General features: G+C 57.8%; 2 protein-coding genes across 4 annotated transcripts in view; one reads left to right on the top strand and one right to left on the bottom strand.

Moving 5' to 3' along the window:
* Positions 1-996: 996 nt before the first annotated feature.
* On the top strand, positions 997-10200 carry ATG9B (autophagy related 9B). The gene is given in 15 exon segments (XM_025378809.1): positions 997-1017; positions 1019-1544; positions 1694-1737; positions 1916-1980; positions 2218-2379; positions 4109-4250; positions 6067-6821; positions 6989-7142; positions 7349-7528; positions 8101-8337; positions 8551-8684; positions 8841-8937; positions 9129-9252; positions 9337-9478; positions 9645-10200. Coding segments are annotated over 14 exon segments (2769 nt in total). The 3' UTR covers positions 9465-9478; positions 9645-10200.
* Positions 9710-17254, bottom strand: part of NOS3 (nitric oxide synthase 3) — a 24655-nt gene continuing 17110 nt past the window's right edge. For 2 of the 3 annotated variants that reach the window (XM_025378805.1, XM_025378802.1), the window contains 10 exons: positions 15989-16121; positions 15784-15862; positions 15466-15653; positions 14773-14945; positions 14256-14466; positions 14077-14164; positions 13206-13327; positions 11984-12132; positions 11452-11646; positions 9710-11333 (listed from right to left, as the gene is read on the bottom strand). In XM_025378805.1, coding sequence (XP_025234590.1) covers positions 11166-11333; positions 11452-11646; positions 11984-12132; positions 13206-13327; positions 14077-14164; positions 14256-14466; positions 14773-14945; positions 15466-15653; positions 15784-15862; positions 15989-16121 — 1506 coding nt within the window. In that variant the 3' untranslated portion in view covers positions 9710-11165. The remainder of the gene's footprint in view (positions 11334-11451; positions 11647-11983; positions 12133-13205; positions 13328-14076; positions 14165-14255; positions 14467-14772; positions 14946-15465; positions 15654-15783; positions 15863-15988; positions 16122-17254) is intronic. The other variant, XM_025378803.1, reaches the window with a different exon arrangement.

Below are 17254 nucleotides of genomic sequence, written 5' to 3'. Positions count from 1 at the left end.
CTAAGATTTGTTGTAGAGATGGAGTCTTCTCATTGTGTTCCCCAGGCTGGTCTCGAACTCCTGGCCTCAAGCAATCCTCTTTCCCCGGCTTCCCAAAGTGCTGAGATTGATTACAAGTGTGAGGCACTGCGCCCAGCTACAATCTTTTAATAGGATATTTTTGGGGGGAGTGGGAGGGCAGGCTCTTTCCCAGGTGGGAGTGCAGTGGCTAGATTTAGCTCACTGTAACTCATACTGTTCCAGTGTAACCTGCACCAAGCCATCCTCCCACCTCAGTCTCCTGAGTAGCTGGGAACACAAGCACATACCACCACACCTGGCTCTAACACGACTTTGCTTTTTGCTTTTGTCATTTTGGCTGCTGTTGTTTTTATCTTTCATTCATTCAAGATCGGAAGATGGAGATAATAGGAATCTTCTCATCTCAATGTGCTCTTTAGCCCCTCACTCTTTTTTTTTTTTTTTTTGAGACGGAGTCTTACTCTGTCGCCCAGGCTGGAGTGCAGTGGCCGGATCTCAGCTCACTGCAAGCTCCGCCTCCCGGGTTTACGCCATTCTCCTGCCTCAGCCTCCGGAGTAGCTGGGACTACAGGCGCCCACCACCTCGCCCGGCTAGTTTTTTGTATTTTTTAGTAGAGACGGGGTTTCACTGTGTTAGCCAGGATGGTCTCGATCTCCTGACCTCGTGATCCGCCCGTCTCAGCCTCCCAAAGTGCTGGGATTACAGGCTTGAGCCACCGCGCCCGGCCTAGCCCCTCACTCTTAAACTGATGCCCCTCTCAGGTCCTGAGGGATTTGGCCTCAGGTTGCCCTGGAAGGGGTGTGAGTGATGAGACAGGTGACTGAGAGCTGGGACGCCTGAGGCCTGCCTAGGCTGAGTCACCTAGTATTGTTGTTGTCATTGTTCCTGTTGAAGTCCCAGCTCAGTGTCACAGACCTTTGTGGAAGCAGCAACAGCTCCCATCCTTCCAACCTTTCTGGAGAAGCTGTGGCCTGATGGTGAGCCAAATAGGCTGGGGGGGGGAGAAGAGGGCGGCTGGGGCGGTGGGGAGACCTGGGGCCTGGATCAGTGCCCCTGCTCCCCATGCCACTGCCACCTCCTCCTCCTCCTTCATGCCGGGGACCTGGGGGAGGGAGGATCTCCATCTTCTCTCTGTCCCCTGCCCCTCATACAAGAAGTTCCCCCTCCTCATTTTCCCCTCCCACCCCAAGGCCCCCTTGCTCAGTGCTACAGGGGACAGGGGCTCAGCCTTGCCACAGTGCTCTCCCCACCCCAGCCACCCCCCCAACACAGGCTCAACCTGCAATGACACCTGCCTCTGCATCTCCCTCCTGGGGATCCCACTCTACCCCACCCCTGGCCTCGGCAACTCCCCCTCCCTCACACCAGTGCCCCCAGGACTCTCCTGGGCTGCGGGTAGGCCCTTTGATCCCTGAACAGGATTATGAGCGGCTGGAGGACTGTGACCCTGAGGGGTCCCAAGACTCACCCATCCACGGAGAGGAGCAGCAACCCCTGCTTCATGTCCCTGAAGGGCTCTGCGGTATGTGTGTGGGTGTGGGTGGGGGTGGGAGCAGGTTAGTGGTGCCTGGGAGCTCCAGTACTTACCGCAGGCTGGGCCTCTGGCAGTGGGTTGAGAACATGGAGAATTGATCACATACCAGGGGCCGACACTCTCCCCTCTGTGCCCAGGCTCCTGGCATCACATCCAGAACCTGGACAGCTTCTTCACCAAGATATCCTTTGTGCTAGGCCTGCAGAGGTGGCATGGGAAGGTCCCCTTGGAGCTGGCACTGTTCTTGGCAGGGAGACTCCATGAGGGTGTCGTGGGTGGGAGATGTGTTGGGGCTGAGGGGAGGCGTCCTCAGGAGAGGCCCCCCCGTGCCCCAGGCTTGTTCCTTGACATGCGTCCACATCTACAGCTACCACCAGCGGAATGGCTTTGCCTGCATCCTGCTGGAGGATGTCTTCCAGTTGGGGTAAGACGCTTAGCCCGGGCCCGGAACTTGGTCCCCTGGGCCCATGGGTTCCTCCTGTCATTTTGCTTCCTTAATTGTACCAGTTGCTTCCATCCCACACTTTCCCAAGCAGTCCAGGGGCTCAGCAGGGGCAGGGTGGGGGAGGATAACCATGGGCTGCTCTGGGGGCCGGGGCAGGAGCCCACCTGGCTGTCCCTGATCACTGCAGCATCCTGGCCTCCCCCTTCCTCCTGGCAGACAATTCATTTTCATTGTCACCTTCACAACCTTCCTCCTTCGATGTGTGGATTACAATGTTCTCTTTGCCAACCCACCAAGTAACCGTACGAGACCTGGGCCGTTCCACAGCAAAGTGACCTTGTCAGATGCCATCCTACCCTCAGCCCAGTGTGCTGAGAGGTGAGTGAAAACCTGGTGGGACCCTGGGGTGAAACATGGGAAGTGGATAGAGGAGTAGACAGAAGCCCCACTTTGTCCCGTGATCTAGATCAGCAGTTCTCAAAGCTTTTGGTCTTAGGACCAAAAATACACTTAATACACTTTAAGTTGTACTTAAGTGTATTAAGTTGTACTTAAGTTGTATTAAGTTGTACTTAAAGTGTATTATGTGTATCTTTTTTTTTTTTTAGACAGAGTTTCACTCTTGTTGCTCAGGCCGGAGTGCAATGGTGAGGTCTAGGCTAACTGCAACCTCCATCTCCTGGGTTGAAGCGATTCTCCTGCCTCAGCCTCCCCAGTAACTGGGATAACAGGTGTGCACCACCACGTGTATTTTCTAAAGTAGAGACAGGATTTCACCATGTTGGCCAGGCTGGTCTGGAACTCCTGGTTTCGGGTGATCCACCCACTTTGGCCTCCCGAAGTGCTGGGATTGCAGGCGTGAGCCGCTGTGCCCTGCCTATTAAGTGTATCTTAATTAAAATGTATTAAGTGTATCTTAATACAGTTAAAATTGGTTGAGAACCCTAAAAAGCTTTTGTTTATGGGAGTCGTATCTATCTACAATTTACCTTATAAAAAATTAAAATTAGGCCAGGCACAGTGGTTTACACCTGTAATCTCAGCACTTTGGGAGGCTGAGGCAGGAGGATTGCTTGAAGCCAGGAGTTTGAGACCAGCCTGAGCAACAAAGTGAGACACCATCTCTATAAAAAATAAAAATTAGCTGGGCTTGGTGGTGTGTACCTGCAGTCTGAGCTAAGACTAGTCAGGAGGCTAAGACAGGGACTGTCTGATCACTGCAGCATCCTTACACCCTCCTCCTCCCAGCAGACGATTCATTTTCACTGTTGCCTTCCCAACCTTCCTCCTTGAATGCATGGATTGCAATGTTCTCTTTGCCAACCAACCAAATAACTGTACCAGACCTGGGCCGTTATTTGGCAGGGAGATAGGAGCTATGATTCTACTGCTGCACTACAGCCTGGGTAACAGACAGAGACCTTGTTTCAATAAAAAGGAGAAAAAGAAGGAAATCATAGCTGAGAACAACTTTAAAATGTAAGAGTGCGGCCAGGCGCGGTGGCTCATGCCTGTAATCCCAGCACTTTGGGAGGCCGAGGCGGGCAGATCACAAGGTCAGGAGATAGAGACCATCCTGGCCAACATGGTAAAACCCTGTCTCTACTAAAATATACAAAGATTAGCCAGGCGTGGTGGCGGTCATCTGTAGTCCCAGCTACCCTGGAGGCTGAGACAGGAGAATCACTTGAATCCGGGAGGCGGAGGTTGCAGTGAGCTGAGATTGTGCCACTGCACTCCAGCCTGGGCGACAGAGCAAGACTCCATCTCAAAAAAAAAAAAAAAAAAAAAGTGCACGAGCACACATCTCATCAGTTGTCAGTGTGATGTGACATGTTCACGTGTCTTGTAGCCTCTGGAAAACTCCACTGCACACTCAGAGAACAAGAAGGAAAACATCAGAAAGCATTAGTATTATTTGGAAGAAGTTTGACACACTTGTGAGGGCCACTTCAGCTCCCTGCCCCCGCCCCAGGCCCTACTTTGAGAGCTGCTGGTCTGGCTGGATCCCCCTCCTCGTGACAGTTTTTCCTCGCTCCCGAAGTCTGGTCTGCCTGTTTCTCAGGCGCCCACCTTTCTCCCTCACTGCCCACCCAACCCCATACAGGATCCGCTCCAGCCCGCTGCTCGTCCTCCTCCTGGTCCTGGCTGCGAGCTTCTGGCTGGTCCAACTGCTTCGCTCAGTCTGCAACCTCTTCAGCTACTGGGACATCCAGGTGTTTTACAGGGAGGCCCTGCACATCCCCCCGGTGAGCTGGGTGGCTGTGTCTGTGCGGAGGGTGCCACGAGAGGGTGGACAGAGGAGAGGGGAAGAAGTGGGACTGTACAGATAGAAGGGCCAACTGGAAAGAGGGCAGAAAGAATGACGCCTTATTGACACCTGCTCTGAGCCCAGAATAATGTCAGGAGGGGGCTACCACCACTTAGAGAGCATGGCCCTTACCCTAAGGGAGTTTAGTTTATTTAGATGGCTCATATAAGATGACATATAGTTACATGTTTGTGCTAAAAACATTGCTTAGAGAAAGGACGGTCATCTGACTTTTCAGAGCTGGAGACATTTGGGTTGGGCTTGGAAGGGAAGGACAGGAGGGGTGGGGAGCACATTCCAAGCCCCAGTGCAGGAAGGTGGGGAAAAGCCATGAGCTTTTGGAGGCTGCAGCAGGGAGATGGACCCCACCAGCCTAAAACAGAGCCGTCAAAGCTATCCCCCCACCATTGCAGGAAACCACTGCATTGGCCTGTCACTGTCCTCTGCTTATGCTCTGCCCTTTGTTTCCTCGCTATCTTGAGTCTGCTCCTCCCTCCTCTGTATCTAAGTTCTTTCTTTGAGGCACAGCTCGAAGGTAGCCTTCTGCAGCTTGCTTCCCTTGCTCCCCTGGGAGGTCCGGAGCCCTCTGCACAGCCTTTATGTGCAGCAAGGGGAGAGGTCTTAGAAGGCCCCTGAGCCGGGGGGAGGGAGGAGGCCAGGGAAGTAGAGGTGGTGAGAGCGGAAGCTGGACCTCAGATCGGCTCTGGCAGGAGACTGCTCACCCGTCTCGTTCTCTTCTTCCCTTCTTTCCCCTTCTCCCCTGTTCCTTCCAGGGGAAGGGAAGGGAAGACACTGGGATGGACTGGAGAGGCCAGCCTGGGGGACTTGACTAACCTGGACTGGGAAAGCTGAGTGAAACTGGGCTGAAGTGAGGTTTGCAGCCTCCAAATGAGATCTGACAGTGCCCCACTGCCAGACGTGGACATAGCCCAGGTCCTGGAAAGGCTTCTGGTGACAGAGCTGAAAATGGCGCGGAGTTGGGTGGGACTGGGAGTATAAAGCATGCCCAGGCAGAAGGTGGGGAGGATTCTGTTCCAGAGTTGGTGGGTGCACTGGTAACGGGAAGGAGAGGTTCTCCCATGAACTGCTGGACTTTCTGGTTTTTTTGTGTTTTTTTGTTTTGTTTCTTTTGAGACAGGGTCTGGGTCTGTCACCCAGGCTGGAGTGCAGTGCTGCGATATCAGCTCACTGCAGCCTCTGATCCCCAGTAGCTGGGACCACAGGTGCACACCACCACACCCTGCTTTTTTTTGTATTTTTAGTAGAGACAGTGTCTCACCATGTTGCCCAGGCTGGTCTCGAGCTCCTAAGCTCAGGCGATCTGCCTGCCTCAAGTTCCTAAAGTGCTGGGATTACAGGTGTGAGCACCGCCCCCGGCCAGCCATTCTGTTTTGTGTGTACAACTGACGGGGCCTTAGGCCCTTTAAGGAGCTGAGAAGCTAGGTCCAACACCCAGAGGCGTCGCCAGGGAAGACATGACTACTGGCCACATGAATGGCAGGGATGATGAGGAACAGGGCAGTTTAGAAGAGGATGAAGGAAGTAGGGTGTGCCCTTTTTAGTGACAGGGTTAAGGGAGGGCAGAAAGGGAAAGGTGGGAGAGGGGGACGATGAGGCATGTAGCTTGGCCCTGGCGAGTTTGTGGTCGAAAACTCAGTTTGAGGGTTTTCAGGCCACACACTTAGGGGTGTGGAGCTTGAGCATCACTGTGTAGAGGAATGGGGGTCGCTGGCTCTCATCAGTGCCTGTTTCAGGAGGAGCTGAGCTCGGTTCCCTGGGCAGAGGTGCAGTCTCGCCTCTTGGCGCTGCAGCAGAGCGGGGGCCTGTGCGTGCAGCCGCGGCCCCTGACGGAGCTGGACGTCCACCACCGCATCCTGCGCTACACCAACTACCAGGTGGCGCTGGCCAACAAGGGCCTGCTGCCGGCCCGCTGCCCACTACCCTGGGGAGGCAGTGCCGCTTTCCTCAGCCGCGGCCTGGCGCTCAATGTCGACCTGCTGCTCTTCCGCGGTCCCTTCTCGCTCTTCCGCGGGGGCTGGGAGCTGCCGCACGCCTACAAGCGCAGCGACCAGCGGGGCGCCCTGGCAGCGCGCTGGGGGCGCACAGTGCTGCTGCTGGCCGCCCTGAACCTGGCGTTGAGTCCACTGGTGCTGGCCTGGCAGGTGCTGCACGCCTTCTATAGCCACGTGGAGCTGCTGCGGCGCGAGCCCGGCGCGCTTGGGGCGCGCGGCTGGTCCCGCCTGGCGCGCTTACAGCTGCGCCACTTCAACGAGCTGCCGCACGAGCTGCGCGCGCGCCTGGCGCGCGCCTACCGCCCCGCCGCAGCCTTCCTGCGCACCGCTGCGCCCCCCGCGCCCCTGCGCGCGCTGCTGGCCCGCCAGATCGTTTTCTTCGCGGGTGCACTCTTCGCCGCGCTGCTTGTGCTCACCGTCTACGACGAGGACGTGCTGGCCGTGGAGCACGTGCTCACCGCCATGACCATGCTCGGGGTCACCGCCACCGTGGCCAGGTGCGACGGCAGATGCCCGGGGAGGTGGTGTGTGTGGGTTTCTCTGATTTGGGGCCATGGGAGGTTCCCCCGCTTACCTCTCCCACCACTGGGGCCCTCCAGCCCTGCATCCCACTGCGCGTCCTCCTAACCGCAAGCCCCTTACCCGCACGGATCCCGCCTTTCAGGTCTTTCATTCCGGAAGAGCAGTGCCAGGGTCGTGCGCCGCAGCTTCTACTGCAGACCGCCCTGGCCCACATGCACTACCTCCCGGAGGAGCCTGGCCCCGGTGGCAGGGACCGCGCGTACCGGCAGATGGCGCAGCTGCTGCAGTACCGAGCGGTGAGGGTGGGCGCGACGGCTGAGGAGGAAGTTGTGGGGTCTGTCTGCGCAGAGGGCATTGGACAAACGGGCTACCCCAGAAGTCTAGGGAGTGACTGGGTGGGGAGGCTTCTTGCCCTGGCGAGGGTCGCTGAGGGCTGCTTGGTCCTGATAACGTGCGTGGGCCCCTCAGCGACCCCTGCTCAGCCTCACCGCTGCTTCCCCAGGTCTCCCTCCTAGAGGAGCTCCTGTCCCCGCTCCTCACCCCGCTGTTTCTGCTTTTCTGGTTCCGCCCTCGTGCCCTGGAGATTATCGACTTTTTTCATCACTTCACTGTGGATGTGGCTGGGGTTGGGGACATCTGTTCCTTTGCCCTTATGGATGTGAAGCGCCACGGCCACCCTCAGGTCAGAGCTGTCCCTTGGCCCTGGGGGGTTGGGCTGGGTGGGCGTTTGCTTGCCTCTCGGAGCAGACCTGGGTTCCAGCCCTGGCGCCATTGCTTGCTACCTGTACCGTTGAGCAAGTCACTTCCCTTCCCTGTGCCCTCGTGCCCTCATCTGTCAGATGGCGACAATGGCAATGTGTCCTCCAGAGCACAGCCAAGGCCAGGCTTGTGATGACACAGATAATGTCTGTATAGCCCATAATGGAGTTGCTGGCACATAGTAACGTCAGTAAATGAGAGCAAAGACCATTCGGGGACAAGGAATGGGCTTGGCCCATGGGTGGGGCTGAGTAAGGACTGGTGCCTGGACCAAGGCTGTCAGGATCACCCTGGGCAAAGCACTGAGGCTCAGCCCTATCCCCGAGCTGGGTCTAGACCCAGGTTCTGCTCCACTGTTTTATTGTTGGATGAGGGTGAACAAGTCCCCATTGTGGTCTGTTTCCTTCACATGGAAGATGGGGCAGTGTTTCCTGTCCCACCTGGCCCCATAAGGCTCAGTGTTCTTAGCACCTGAAAGACTGTCCTTGCTCACAGTGGCTCTCTGCGGGACAGACTGAGGCCTCGCTGTCTCAGCGTGCGGAGGATGGCAAGACTGAGCTTTCTTTGATGCGGTTCTCCCTGGCGCATCCGCTCTGGCGCCCCCCAGGGCACAGCTCTAAGTTTCTTGGGCACCTCTGGGGCCGAGTACAACAAGATGCAGCTGCCTGGGGCGCCACCTCAGCTCGCAGCCCCCCCACCCCGGGAGTGCTCAGCAATTGCACCTCGCCCCTGGTGAGTGAAAGCCTGGCCTCCCCTTCTGCCCTCACCTCCACAACTCCTCTCCAAACCCTTCCCCTCTAGCCTAACCTTAGGTATAACCTGCCTCACCGGCCCCCCGCCCCCAGCCTGCTCTCCTGCCTTCTTCAGGCCTCCCTTTCCTCCCCACTCCCTTTCTGTCCTCTCTTCTGACTCCCTCTTTGGCTTTCCCTCTCCTCTCACACCTAGCCTGAGGCCTTCCTGGCCAACCTCTTTGTGCACCCTCTCCTGCCTCCGAGGGATCTGAGCCCGACAGCCCCCTGTCCAGCTGCAGCCACAGCCAGCCTCCTCGCCTCCATTTCCCGAATTGCCCAGGACCCCAGGTAAGGAGTGGAGACTGAGTTGCAGCGGTGTGGGGGCTGGGCTGATCCTCTAGGAGCAGGGAGCTGGGGCACTGTTGCGGGGATTCAGAAGGGGAGCCCTCTGGGGTGTGGCGGGAGGAGGTAATGTCTTTTGACCTGCTTCATGCTGTGTTCCAGCTCTGTGTCCCCAGGAGGCACTGGGGGCCAGAAGCTGGCCCAGCTCCCAGAACTTGCTTCTGCTGAGATGAGTCTCCATGCCATCTACCTGCACCAGGTGAGTAGAGCAGTGCCTGGAGAAATGTGGGGAGAAGGCTGGTGAACAACATGGAGACTGAGGCGGGGTAGAGTCTACGGAAGGGTCTAGCAGAGTCGCAGGAGGAGGCTGAAAAGCCCTCTGCTTCTAGTCCAGGCGCTTGGCCCTGCCCTCCTTGGGGGCGGCCCTCATTCCTTCTCCTTTCCATGCAGCTTCACCAGCAGCAGCAGCAGGAGCCGTGGGGCGAGGCTGCAGCCTCCATCCTGTCCAGGCCCTACTCCAGCCCCTCACAGCCACCCTCGCCTGATGAGGAGAAGCCATCCTGGTCAAGTGATGGTGAGGAGGGTGGGGCCTGCAGGGGATAGAGCCTGATGGACACTGGGCATCAAGGAATGCCCAGTTGATGGCCTTTGTCACCAGGCTCCAGTCCTGCCTCCAGCCCCAGACAACAGTGGGGAACCCAGAGGGCCCGGAATCTGTTCCCTGGAGGGTTTCAGGCGACAACAGATACCCAGAAGGAGCCTGATGAGGCCTCTTGCACTGACTGAGACGACTCCTCAGGGTCAGTATTGCCCTGTGAGGGGAGGGAAAAACAACTGCATAGGTAGTTGGTTCGGAGTCAGACTTGAAGCAGTGGGAGCGATGGTGGGAATTTGGGGTGATGTGGGGTGGTCATCTCTGGAACCTAGACCCCTGCACTGCTTGCCAAGAGCCATCTCCTCCCACAGGTACCCTGGCTTCCGCAGCCACAGGAGATTGGAGGGTGGAGTGGAAGAACACAAGGAGCCATTGCTAGAGGCCCCATAGATGACAGGCCCAGGTGCTTTAGTTGGGCAGCACCTGGGAGTCAGTGAGGAACTCGCCCTGAGAACAGAGAAAAGGTAGGAGAGGAGATGCTGATGGCATCTGGAAACAAGTCTTAGAGATGGTCCCCACCCGGAAGGGATAAGGGGAGACACCCCCAACTGCAGTGTGTCCTGGAGCAGTTGCCTGGGAAGAAGTCCTCGAGTTTCCTCAAGGTAGGGGACAGAGGTCAAGGATGAGGCCAAGCTACATGGAAGGGTGACAGTGAGGCAGGTGGGCTTTAAGGCTGTGGATTCGTCACACTGGCGGCTGCCAGCGCACTTTCAGTTCCCTGGGGCTTGCAGGGGATGGGGACTTGTGAGTGGAAAGACGAGAGGGCTGATGTTTTTGGACTTCAGCATGGGTGTGATGTCTGAGGAAGTGGGTGTGGCTTCCCATCCTGTATGAAATAAGCAGTAAAGCTTGCTCATGGCTGTTGCACATCTCTGTGACTCTTGTTTCTGGCAGCCCCCACTCCTGGCAGCTGAGTGCTGCACCTGCCTTCTCGATCACCAGCCTGAGAACTGCACGGGGGAGCAGCCCAGACTGGCTGGAAGCCATGTTTTTAGAGAGCAGGGTCAAGTGGCATGTAGGACTCTCTGTCAAAAGAATGACCCCTTTCCCCCCCACATACCCACAACTGCACAGGTTAAAACAGAAATCTTGTCATTTGATAATTGTAATCCACGCCGGGCACAGTGGTTCATGCCTGTAATCCCAGCACTTTGGGAGGCTGAGTCAGGTGGATCACGAGGTTAGGAGTTCAAGACAAGCCTGGCCAAGATGGTGAAACCCTGTCTCTACTAAAAATACAAAAACTAGCCAGGTGCGGCGGCAGGAACCTGTAATCCCAACTACTCGGGAGGCTGAGGCAGGAGAATCACTTGAACTCGGGGGCAGAGGTTGCAGTGAGCTGAGATCATGTCACTGCACTCCAGCCTGGGTGGCAGAGTGAGACTCCCTTTAAAAAAAAAAATTGTAATCCACATGGGCTGGGTTAGGCACTTTAGTAGTTCTCGTAACATCTGGCACAGTCTCTTACAGTAAATCTTCAATAATAAATACTTGATTTAGAGATTAGAATTTACAGGTAAGATACTCCTGAGAGAGGTAAGGGGAATCTAACATTCGCCTAAGAAACAGGAAGCGGGTAGCAGTAGGCCCTGGGGTACCGCTGCTGGGAGGGGCCTTCCAGATTTAGGCGGACCCAGGCCAGAGGCAACAGGCATACAGAGGGAAAGAGGCGTTTTGCTCCTTCCTGGTGGAATAATGCTGAATCCTTGCAGCCTCTGGACAGATGTGGGAAGGCACCATCTCAAGAGGGGAGGAGCGGGGCTGGTCCTGGTCGGGCGGACCTGAGTGGGGCAGCCGCTCTCCCGGAACTGGAAGGGAAAGCCAGGGGGCTCTCAGGGGCCATTGGTGTTGGTGTCGGAGCCGGGCGGGTCGAACGCCCAGGGCACTGCGCCCCGTAGCTGCCGCTCCTGCAAGGAAAAGCTCTGGGTGCGTATGCGGCTTGTCACCTCCTGGGTGCGCAGCGTGAGCCCGAAAATGTCTTCGTGGTAGCGTTGCTGATCCTGGCGTAAAAGAGCGCAGTGGATCAGAACCCGTCGGATACCTTAGCAGGAACCCCGCAAGCCCGGGGCCTAGTCCCCCCCCTCAGGCCCGCTCCGCTCCCAGCCCGCTCCTCCGCACCCGCAGCACGCCGATGACGTCGCCGGCCTCGTCCAGCTCCATGTCGCCCTCCGTCGCCAGGATGCGCTGCACGGTCTGCAGGACGTTGGTTGCCATGGTGACATCGCCGCAGACAAACATGTGGCCCCGCTCGAGGCACAGCACGCGGTGCACCTCCGCAGCCAGCTCCGTCCTCAGGATGTCCTGCACGTAGGTCTGCGGGAAGGCGGGGTTAGGGCGGGCCCTGGTGGGGGTGGGCGCAGGGGCGCAGCCCGGGGCTGCTGGCTGGCCCTGGGCGTGAAAGTCTACAGAGCGGGCCAGGTGGGGCCTGCATGCCCTGGGGCGGTGTCAAGAAGGGCAGAGCCAAAGGGGCGGGGCGGGGGGAGGCGGGCCTAGAGGGGCCGGGACACGAGGGTGGGCCAGAGTGTGCAAGGGTGGCTGAGTGGTCGTGGGAGGCCACGGAGGGCCATGGTTGGTGCGCTCCGCTGGATAGCGTGAGTCCTCCCCTCTCTCCCTATCTTCAGGTTACCATTGCGCGCTCAGGGTCTCACACCTTGGGGTTGTCAGGTTCCCGGGAGAAGGCGGTGAGGACTCGGCCAAACACCCCGCGCTGCTGGGCGTTCTGCACCTCGTCGCGGTAGAGATGGTCGAGTTGGGAGCATCGGCAGCCAAACACCAAAGTCATGGGAGTGGGCTGCAGCCCTGCAAGCAACCCTGCGCTTGGGAAGGCCCTTCTCCGAGGCACAGTGCTAGTGGGACCTCCCCACTAGCCACCCTCGCCCAGCCTGGCAGCCCAGCGTTTTGGGCTGAAGCTATTACTTTCGTCTCCAAGAGGGTGCAGAATGCTTTCACAGAGACCCTGCACAACCTGATTTACAGAAGGAAGGGAAGCCCCGGTGAGGTGGTGGCCCCTGGTGGAGCTGCGCTAGAATGTGCGGCTTGGGACTCAGAATTCCATGCCCTTTGCACTGTGTTACATCTCAGTCCCCTTCCCTGCTCCCACTTCATATTCTCCCACACTTTTAACTCTCCTCCCAGTCACAGCCCTCTTCTTTTGATTGACAGACTACCCTGGACACCCGGTGCTCAATCTGAACACCTTGTAGCATCCTTAGGTCTTGGACAGACCTTGGTCAGCTCTGGCACAGTCAAGAATCCACCTTGGGCAGTTCTTCTTTGAGTCTTAGCCCTAATCCCTTTGAAAATTCTATTTTCCGGCCGGGCGCGGTGGCTCAAGCCTGTAATCCCAGCACTTTGGGAGGCCGAGATGGGCGGATCACGAGGTCAGGAGATCGAGACCATCCTGGCTAACACGGTGAAACCCCGTCTCTACTAAAAATACAAAAAACTAGCCGGGCGAGGTGGCAGGCGCCTGTAGTCCCAGCTACTCGGGAGGCTGAGGCAGGAGAATGGCATGAACCCGGGAGGCGGAGCTTGCAGTGAGCTGAGATCCGGCCACTGTACTCTAGCCTGGGCGGCAGAGCAAGACTCCGTCTCAAAAAAAAAAAAAAAAAAAAAAAAAAGAAAATTCTATTTTCCTTTGTCCTTAATCCAGTCAACACCTACTATGTGCCAGGCACCAGGAAGCCAGACACACAGGGCCCAGCCCTTCCCTTCGGTACCTGCCCTCCCCTTGGTCTCAGGAGCGTCTTTTCAGCTTTGTGGCCTCTGTTTCCTGCTCTCTCTTTCCTATCTATTTCCTGCCTTCCAGTCCCACCGCTCTGTCCCTAGATTGTGTGACTCCTTCCAGTCAGTCCTTTAGTCGCCAGCCTCACCTTTGCTCTCAATGTCATGCAGCCGCTCCTGCCAGAATCCCCGGAAGGGGGCAATGCCAGTGCCTGGGCCCACCAGGATGCAGGGCAAGCTGGGATCAGGTGGCAGCCGGAAGGAGGGAGCCCTGGCAGGAGAGACACTCCATCAGGTCTCCTTTGCCATCCCTGCTCCCCCATTCTTACCATGCAGGGTGGGTGGAGCGAGGAGGAACCAGGCTCTCCTGATAAATAAGTTGATATTCATGAAGTCCTTAAAGCAGTGTCTGGCTCATAGGAAGCATGATGGGTTTATTAAAAGAACTCTGGGCTGGGCACAGTGGCTCATGTCTGTAATCCCAGCACTTTGGGAGGCCGAGGTGGGAGGATTGCTTGGGCCCAGGAGTTCAAGAGCAGCCTGTGCAACATAAAGAGACTTCCCATCTCAAAAACAAAAAAAAACAAAAAAACTTCACCTTCTTTGAGTTCTTGGTGACACTAAGGCCAAGGGTGGTCTTAACCCTAACTAGTAGTTCTCCCTGGATTGAGTGAGGATTTAGTGACTGTAGTTCCCAGGTGCCATGCTGCCCAACATCAGACAGCCCAGGGACATAGAGAGGAATACAGAAGCTTTCAGAAAGCCACAGGGCCAGCCGGTTTGATCCAAGCTCTGGCTCTGGGAGCTGTAGTTTCAGGGCAGGACTCTGAGTCTGAATGAATGAGAGAGTCAAAGCTTAACCAGAGTTCTGAAGTGACCTAATGACACCACATCCTTGACATGTTACAGAGCTCCTTCCTGTTTCCTGTGACACCCCTCACCAGTGACACTCCTTACTCCTCACCAAAGCTGCCACCCTGACCCTGGGCAGCTCCCCGCCGAGTCCTCCATCTCACTTACCCCCGGATGAAGCAGGGCACAGGGTCTCCGGGCTTGAGTTGGCTTAGCCACGTGGAGCAGACTCCATAGTGCAGGGGGCCCAGCCCATCTGGGGGTGGGAAGGAGAGGCCGGTGAAGGACCAGAGAGGGGCCAGTCCCACCCCCGCTGTGGCCAGGCCTGCTCCTGCTCGTTGCCTCACCCTGGGTCCTGTATGCCAGCACAGCTACAGTGAGGTGGATCTCTCCTGGGTGGGTGCTGGGTGCTGAGCTGACTGAGTAGTACCGGGGTTGGAGCAGAGGCAGCTGGGTGAGGAGCAGTGGGGCAGGCAGTGCCACCGAAGGGAACTGCTCCAGCACCTCCAGCAGCGTGGGGCAGCGGAACCACTTCCACTCCTCGTAGCGTCGGGGATCCTGGCAGGGCAGGATGCAGTGGGTTGGGGGCCCCATAGCCCTTCCTAGTGACCTCCCTTCTTGTTCCCTCCCCTGCTGAGCCTCTTTAGGGTTTCTCCCTCCTTAGTTCAGGCCAATAGAGCTTTCTGTAAGACCTGGAGAATACAGCCATGAATTCCTCCCTGGGGAGCTGGGTCTTAAAGCACCAGTGCGTGTCAGCCAGAAGAAAGTCCCGGGGGGACCTTGCATGGAGGTTTCCTGCCCCTGGGGCTCCCCCAGTTCATCCCGTCTCTCTAGCCCCTGTGCCTTATTGGGGTGGCCCCCAACCTGACTGAGGGCCTCCAGCTCCTGCTGTTCCCTGGGCTCTTCTGCCAAGGTGCTGAGCAGCCGCAAGAGCTGAGGGCTGGGCGGGGAGGTGATGTCCAGGAAGAAGGTGAGAGCCTGGCGCAGCGTGCATGGGGGCAGCCGGGGGTCCCGCACCCAGCCGGGGGGAGGGCCACCTGGGGATGGTGCACAGCGACCTCTGAGGACAGGGCCCAGCAGAACTGTAGTACCTGGGCTGATGTGTTTGGGTGACTGTTAGAGAGCCTGCCCTTGAGCAGCGGGGTGGGCCTGTCTGGGTAGCCTCAGTGTGTTGTGTGGGGGCCTCTGGCTGGACTGGATTGGTCTGGGCTCCTCTGCCTCTGACTCCACCCCCTTATTTTAAATAAAGCCCAGGCATTGATGTGGCAGCAAATAGCCCCATTGCCAGCTCCAGAGCAAGCTAGATTGCCAGGGGAGCTTTGGAGAGGAGCCCTGAGGGAAGGGACAGCCTTTTGGTGGGGGTGCATTTGAGGGTGTGGGGATGGTCCAGCAACAAGGCCAGCCCGGCAGTGAGCAGCACAGCCAGCTCTGAGCCCGCCTGCTGAGCTGTGGAGGAGGTGGCCATCCCCCGGGGCCTGAGCTCCTGGAGGCCTGGGGTTGGGGGTGGGGCTGGGCATGGGGCTGGTGTGCCCTGTTGCATCCCAGGCTGCCCCTCACCAGGGCTGCCCTTCTCCAGTTGCTCTACTGCCACGGGCTCGGTGGGCGCAGGCGGGTCCTCCACGCGGCTCAGCAGCGCCTCCACAAGGCCGGGCCGGTTGGGTGGGCAGACACCTATGTGGTCCCCCGGCTGGTACTGCAGCCCCTCCTGGCCTCCAGTGTCCAGGCGCACCAAGATGGTGGCCCTCCTGGGGGTGGGGAGAGGGGCACTTATGGGGAGTCAGAGAGGGGTGGGGGTGGGAGAATGTGGGAGGAGGAGGGTCCAGGGTCGGGGTGTGCAGGACAGGGGTTGGCGGGCAGTAAAGCTGTCGTCCTCACGTGGACTTGCTGCTTTGCAGGTTTTCCACTGAGAGAATTGTAGCCTGGAACATCTTCCGCCTGTGCACGTGGATCAGACCTGGTGGTGGGGAGGGGCAAACGAGGCAGCCTGAACCAGGGAGCAGGGCCTGGCCCCTGAGTGCTTTAGTCCCGGGGTATGGGGTCCTCTGAGAACCAGCCGGGTGAGGGTGAGGCCAGGGCCCACCTGGCAGCAACTGCAGGCCCTCGGCCTGGGCGCTCAGCCGGTACCTCTGGCGCTTCCAACTCCTTTTGGGGCTGAAGATGTCTCGGGCAGCGGCCTTGGCATCCTCTCCCACACAGAAGGTCTCACAGGCGGCCTGCGGGATAGGCCGGTGAGGGCTGAGGACCTCCCGCCACCAGGGGGCGACGTAGTGAGGAGCCTGGGCGGCTCCACTGCGTCTTGCTCCTGGGGGGTTGGCAGCCCCAGTGGCTGAGGCCGGCGCCAACGACAGCACCTTTTCCGCCAGCCCATTTCATGGATTCGCCGCTGGGCCCAGGGACCCAGCTGGCTCCTCCTCTGCACGTCCTGAATGGTGCGTCGTTCCTTATCTGGTGAGTGTTAATCCCGTGACCCGAGAAGCACAGTGCTTGGCACACAGTAGCTCTGTGAAGGCATCTGTGTGTTCAGACCTGCATTCAAATTCCGACTCCCGTACTTAGAGTGACATGCCTCAGTTTCCCCATCTTTACACCTCATTGTGTTCTGGTGAAGATTAGATGAGATACTTTATGGAACGCCCTTAGCGTTCCATAAAGTGCGTGCAGATTGTAAGTGCTCCTGGGAAGGGACGAACAATTCGGGCGGCAGAGGGGATCCCAAGGGGCAGACCCCTGGGGGGGTGTGGATCCTGTCAGGCACACAGCTGGAAAACTGCTGGGCCATTCCCAGGCTTGAAATCCAGGGCTCACCTGTGATTGGCTGAGCCTCATATCACCAAGTCCCGTTAATCTTTCTTTTGTGGTGCGTGTGAAGTCTTATATCTCTGCCTTCCTTCCTCGGCCCCCTCCCTCCCTCCCTTCCTTCCTATCTCCACTGTTGGTGCTCTGCTTAGCTCAGCCTTCCTGCTTCTGGTTCAGTGATGCTGTAATGGATCCTACACCTCTAAAGTCCTATTCCCAAAACCTTATGATGTGGTCTTGTCCCGCTCCAATGGCTCTTTTTGTTTAAATTCTTTAAGTCTTATTTTCCGTTCCCTTCTTCCCAATCGGGGCCTATGTGTTTCTGCAGCCTGACCCCCCCATCCCTGAGGTAGCCCTTCCTCTCCCCCTCCTCCTAGGATGCCCTCCTCCTCCAGTCAAGGCAAATCTGCTGAGCTCCAGCCTGGGCCCCGGGGGAGCAGCACTGCCCTGAACAGTGTGGCACTGGGGAGACCGAGCCCCTGTCAACTGCAGACATGATCCCCAGACAGGCAGTGCTGCCCCTGAGGAAGCCCAGGCTTAAAAAGCCATG

Source organism: Theropithecus gelada, chromosome 3 (genome assembly GCF_003255815.1).
Source record: "Theropithecus gelada isolate Dixy chromosome 3, Tgel_1.0, whole genome shotgun sequence".
Classification (NCBI taxonomy): Eukaryota; Metazoa; Chordata; class Mammalia; order Primates; family Cercopithecidae; genus Theropithecus; species Theropithecus gelada.
The sequence above is the reverse complement of the archived record's forward strand: the minus strand, read 5'-3'. Positions and strand labels throughout refer to the sequence as shown.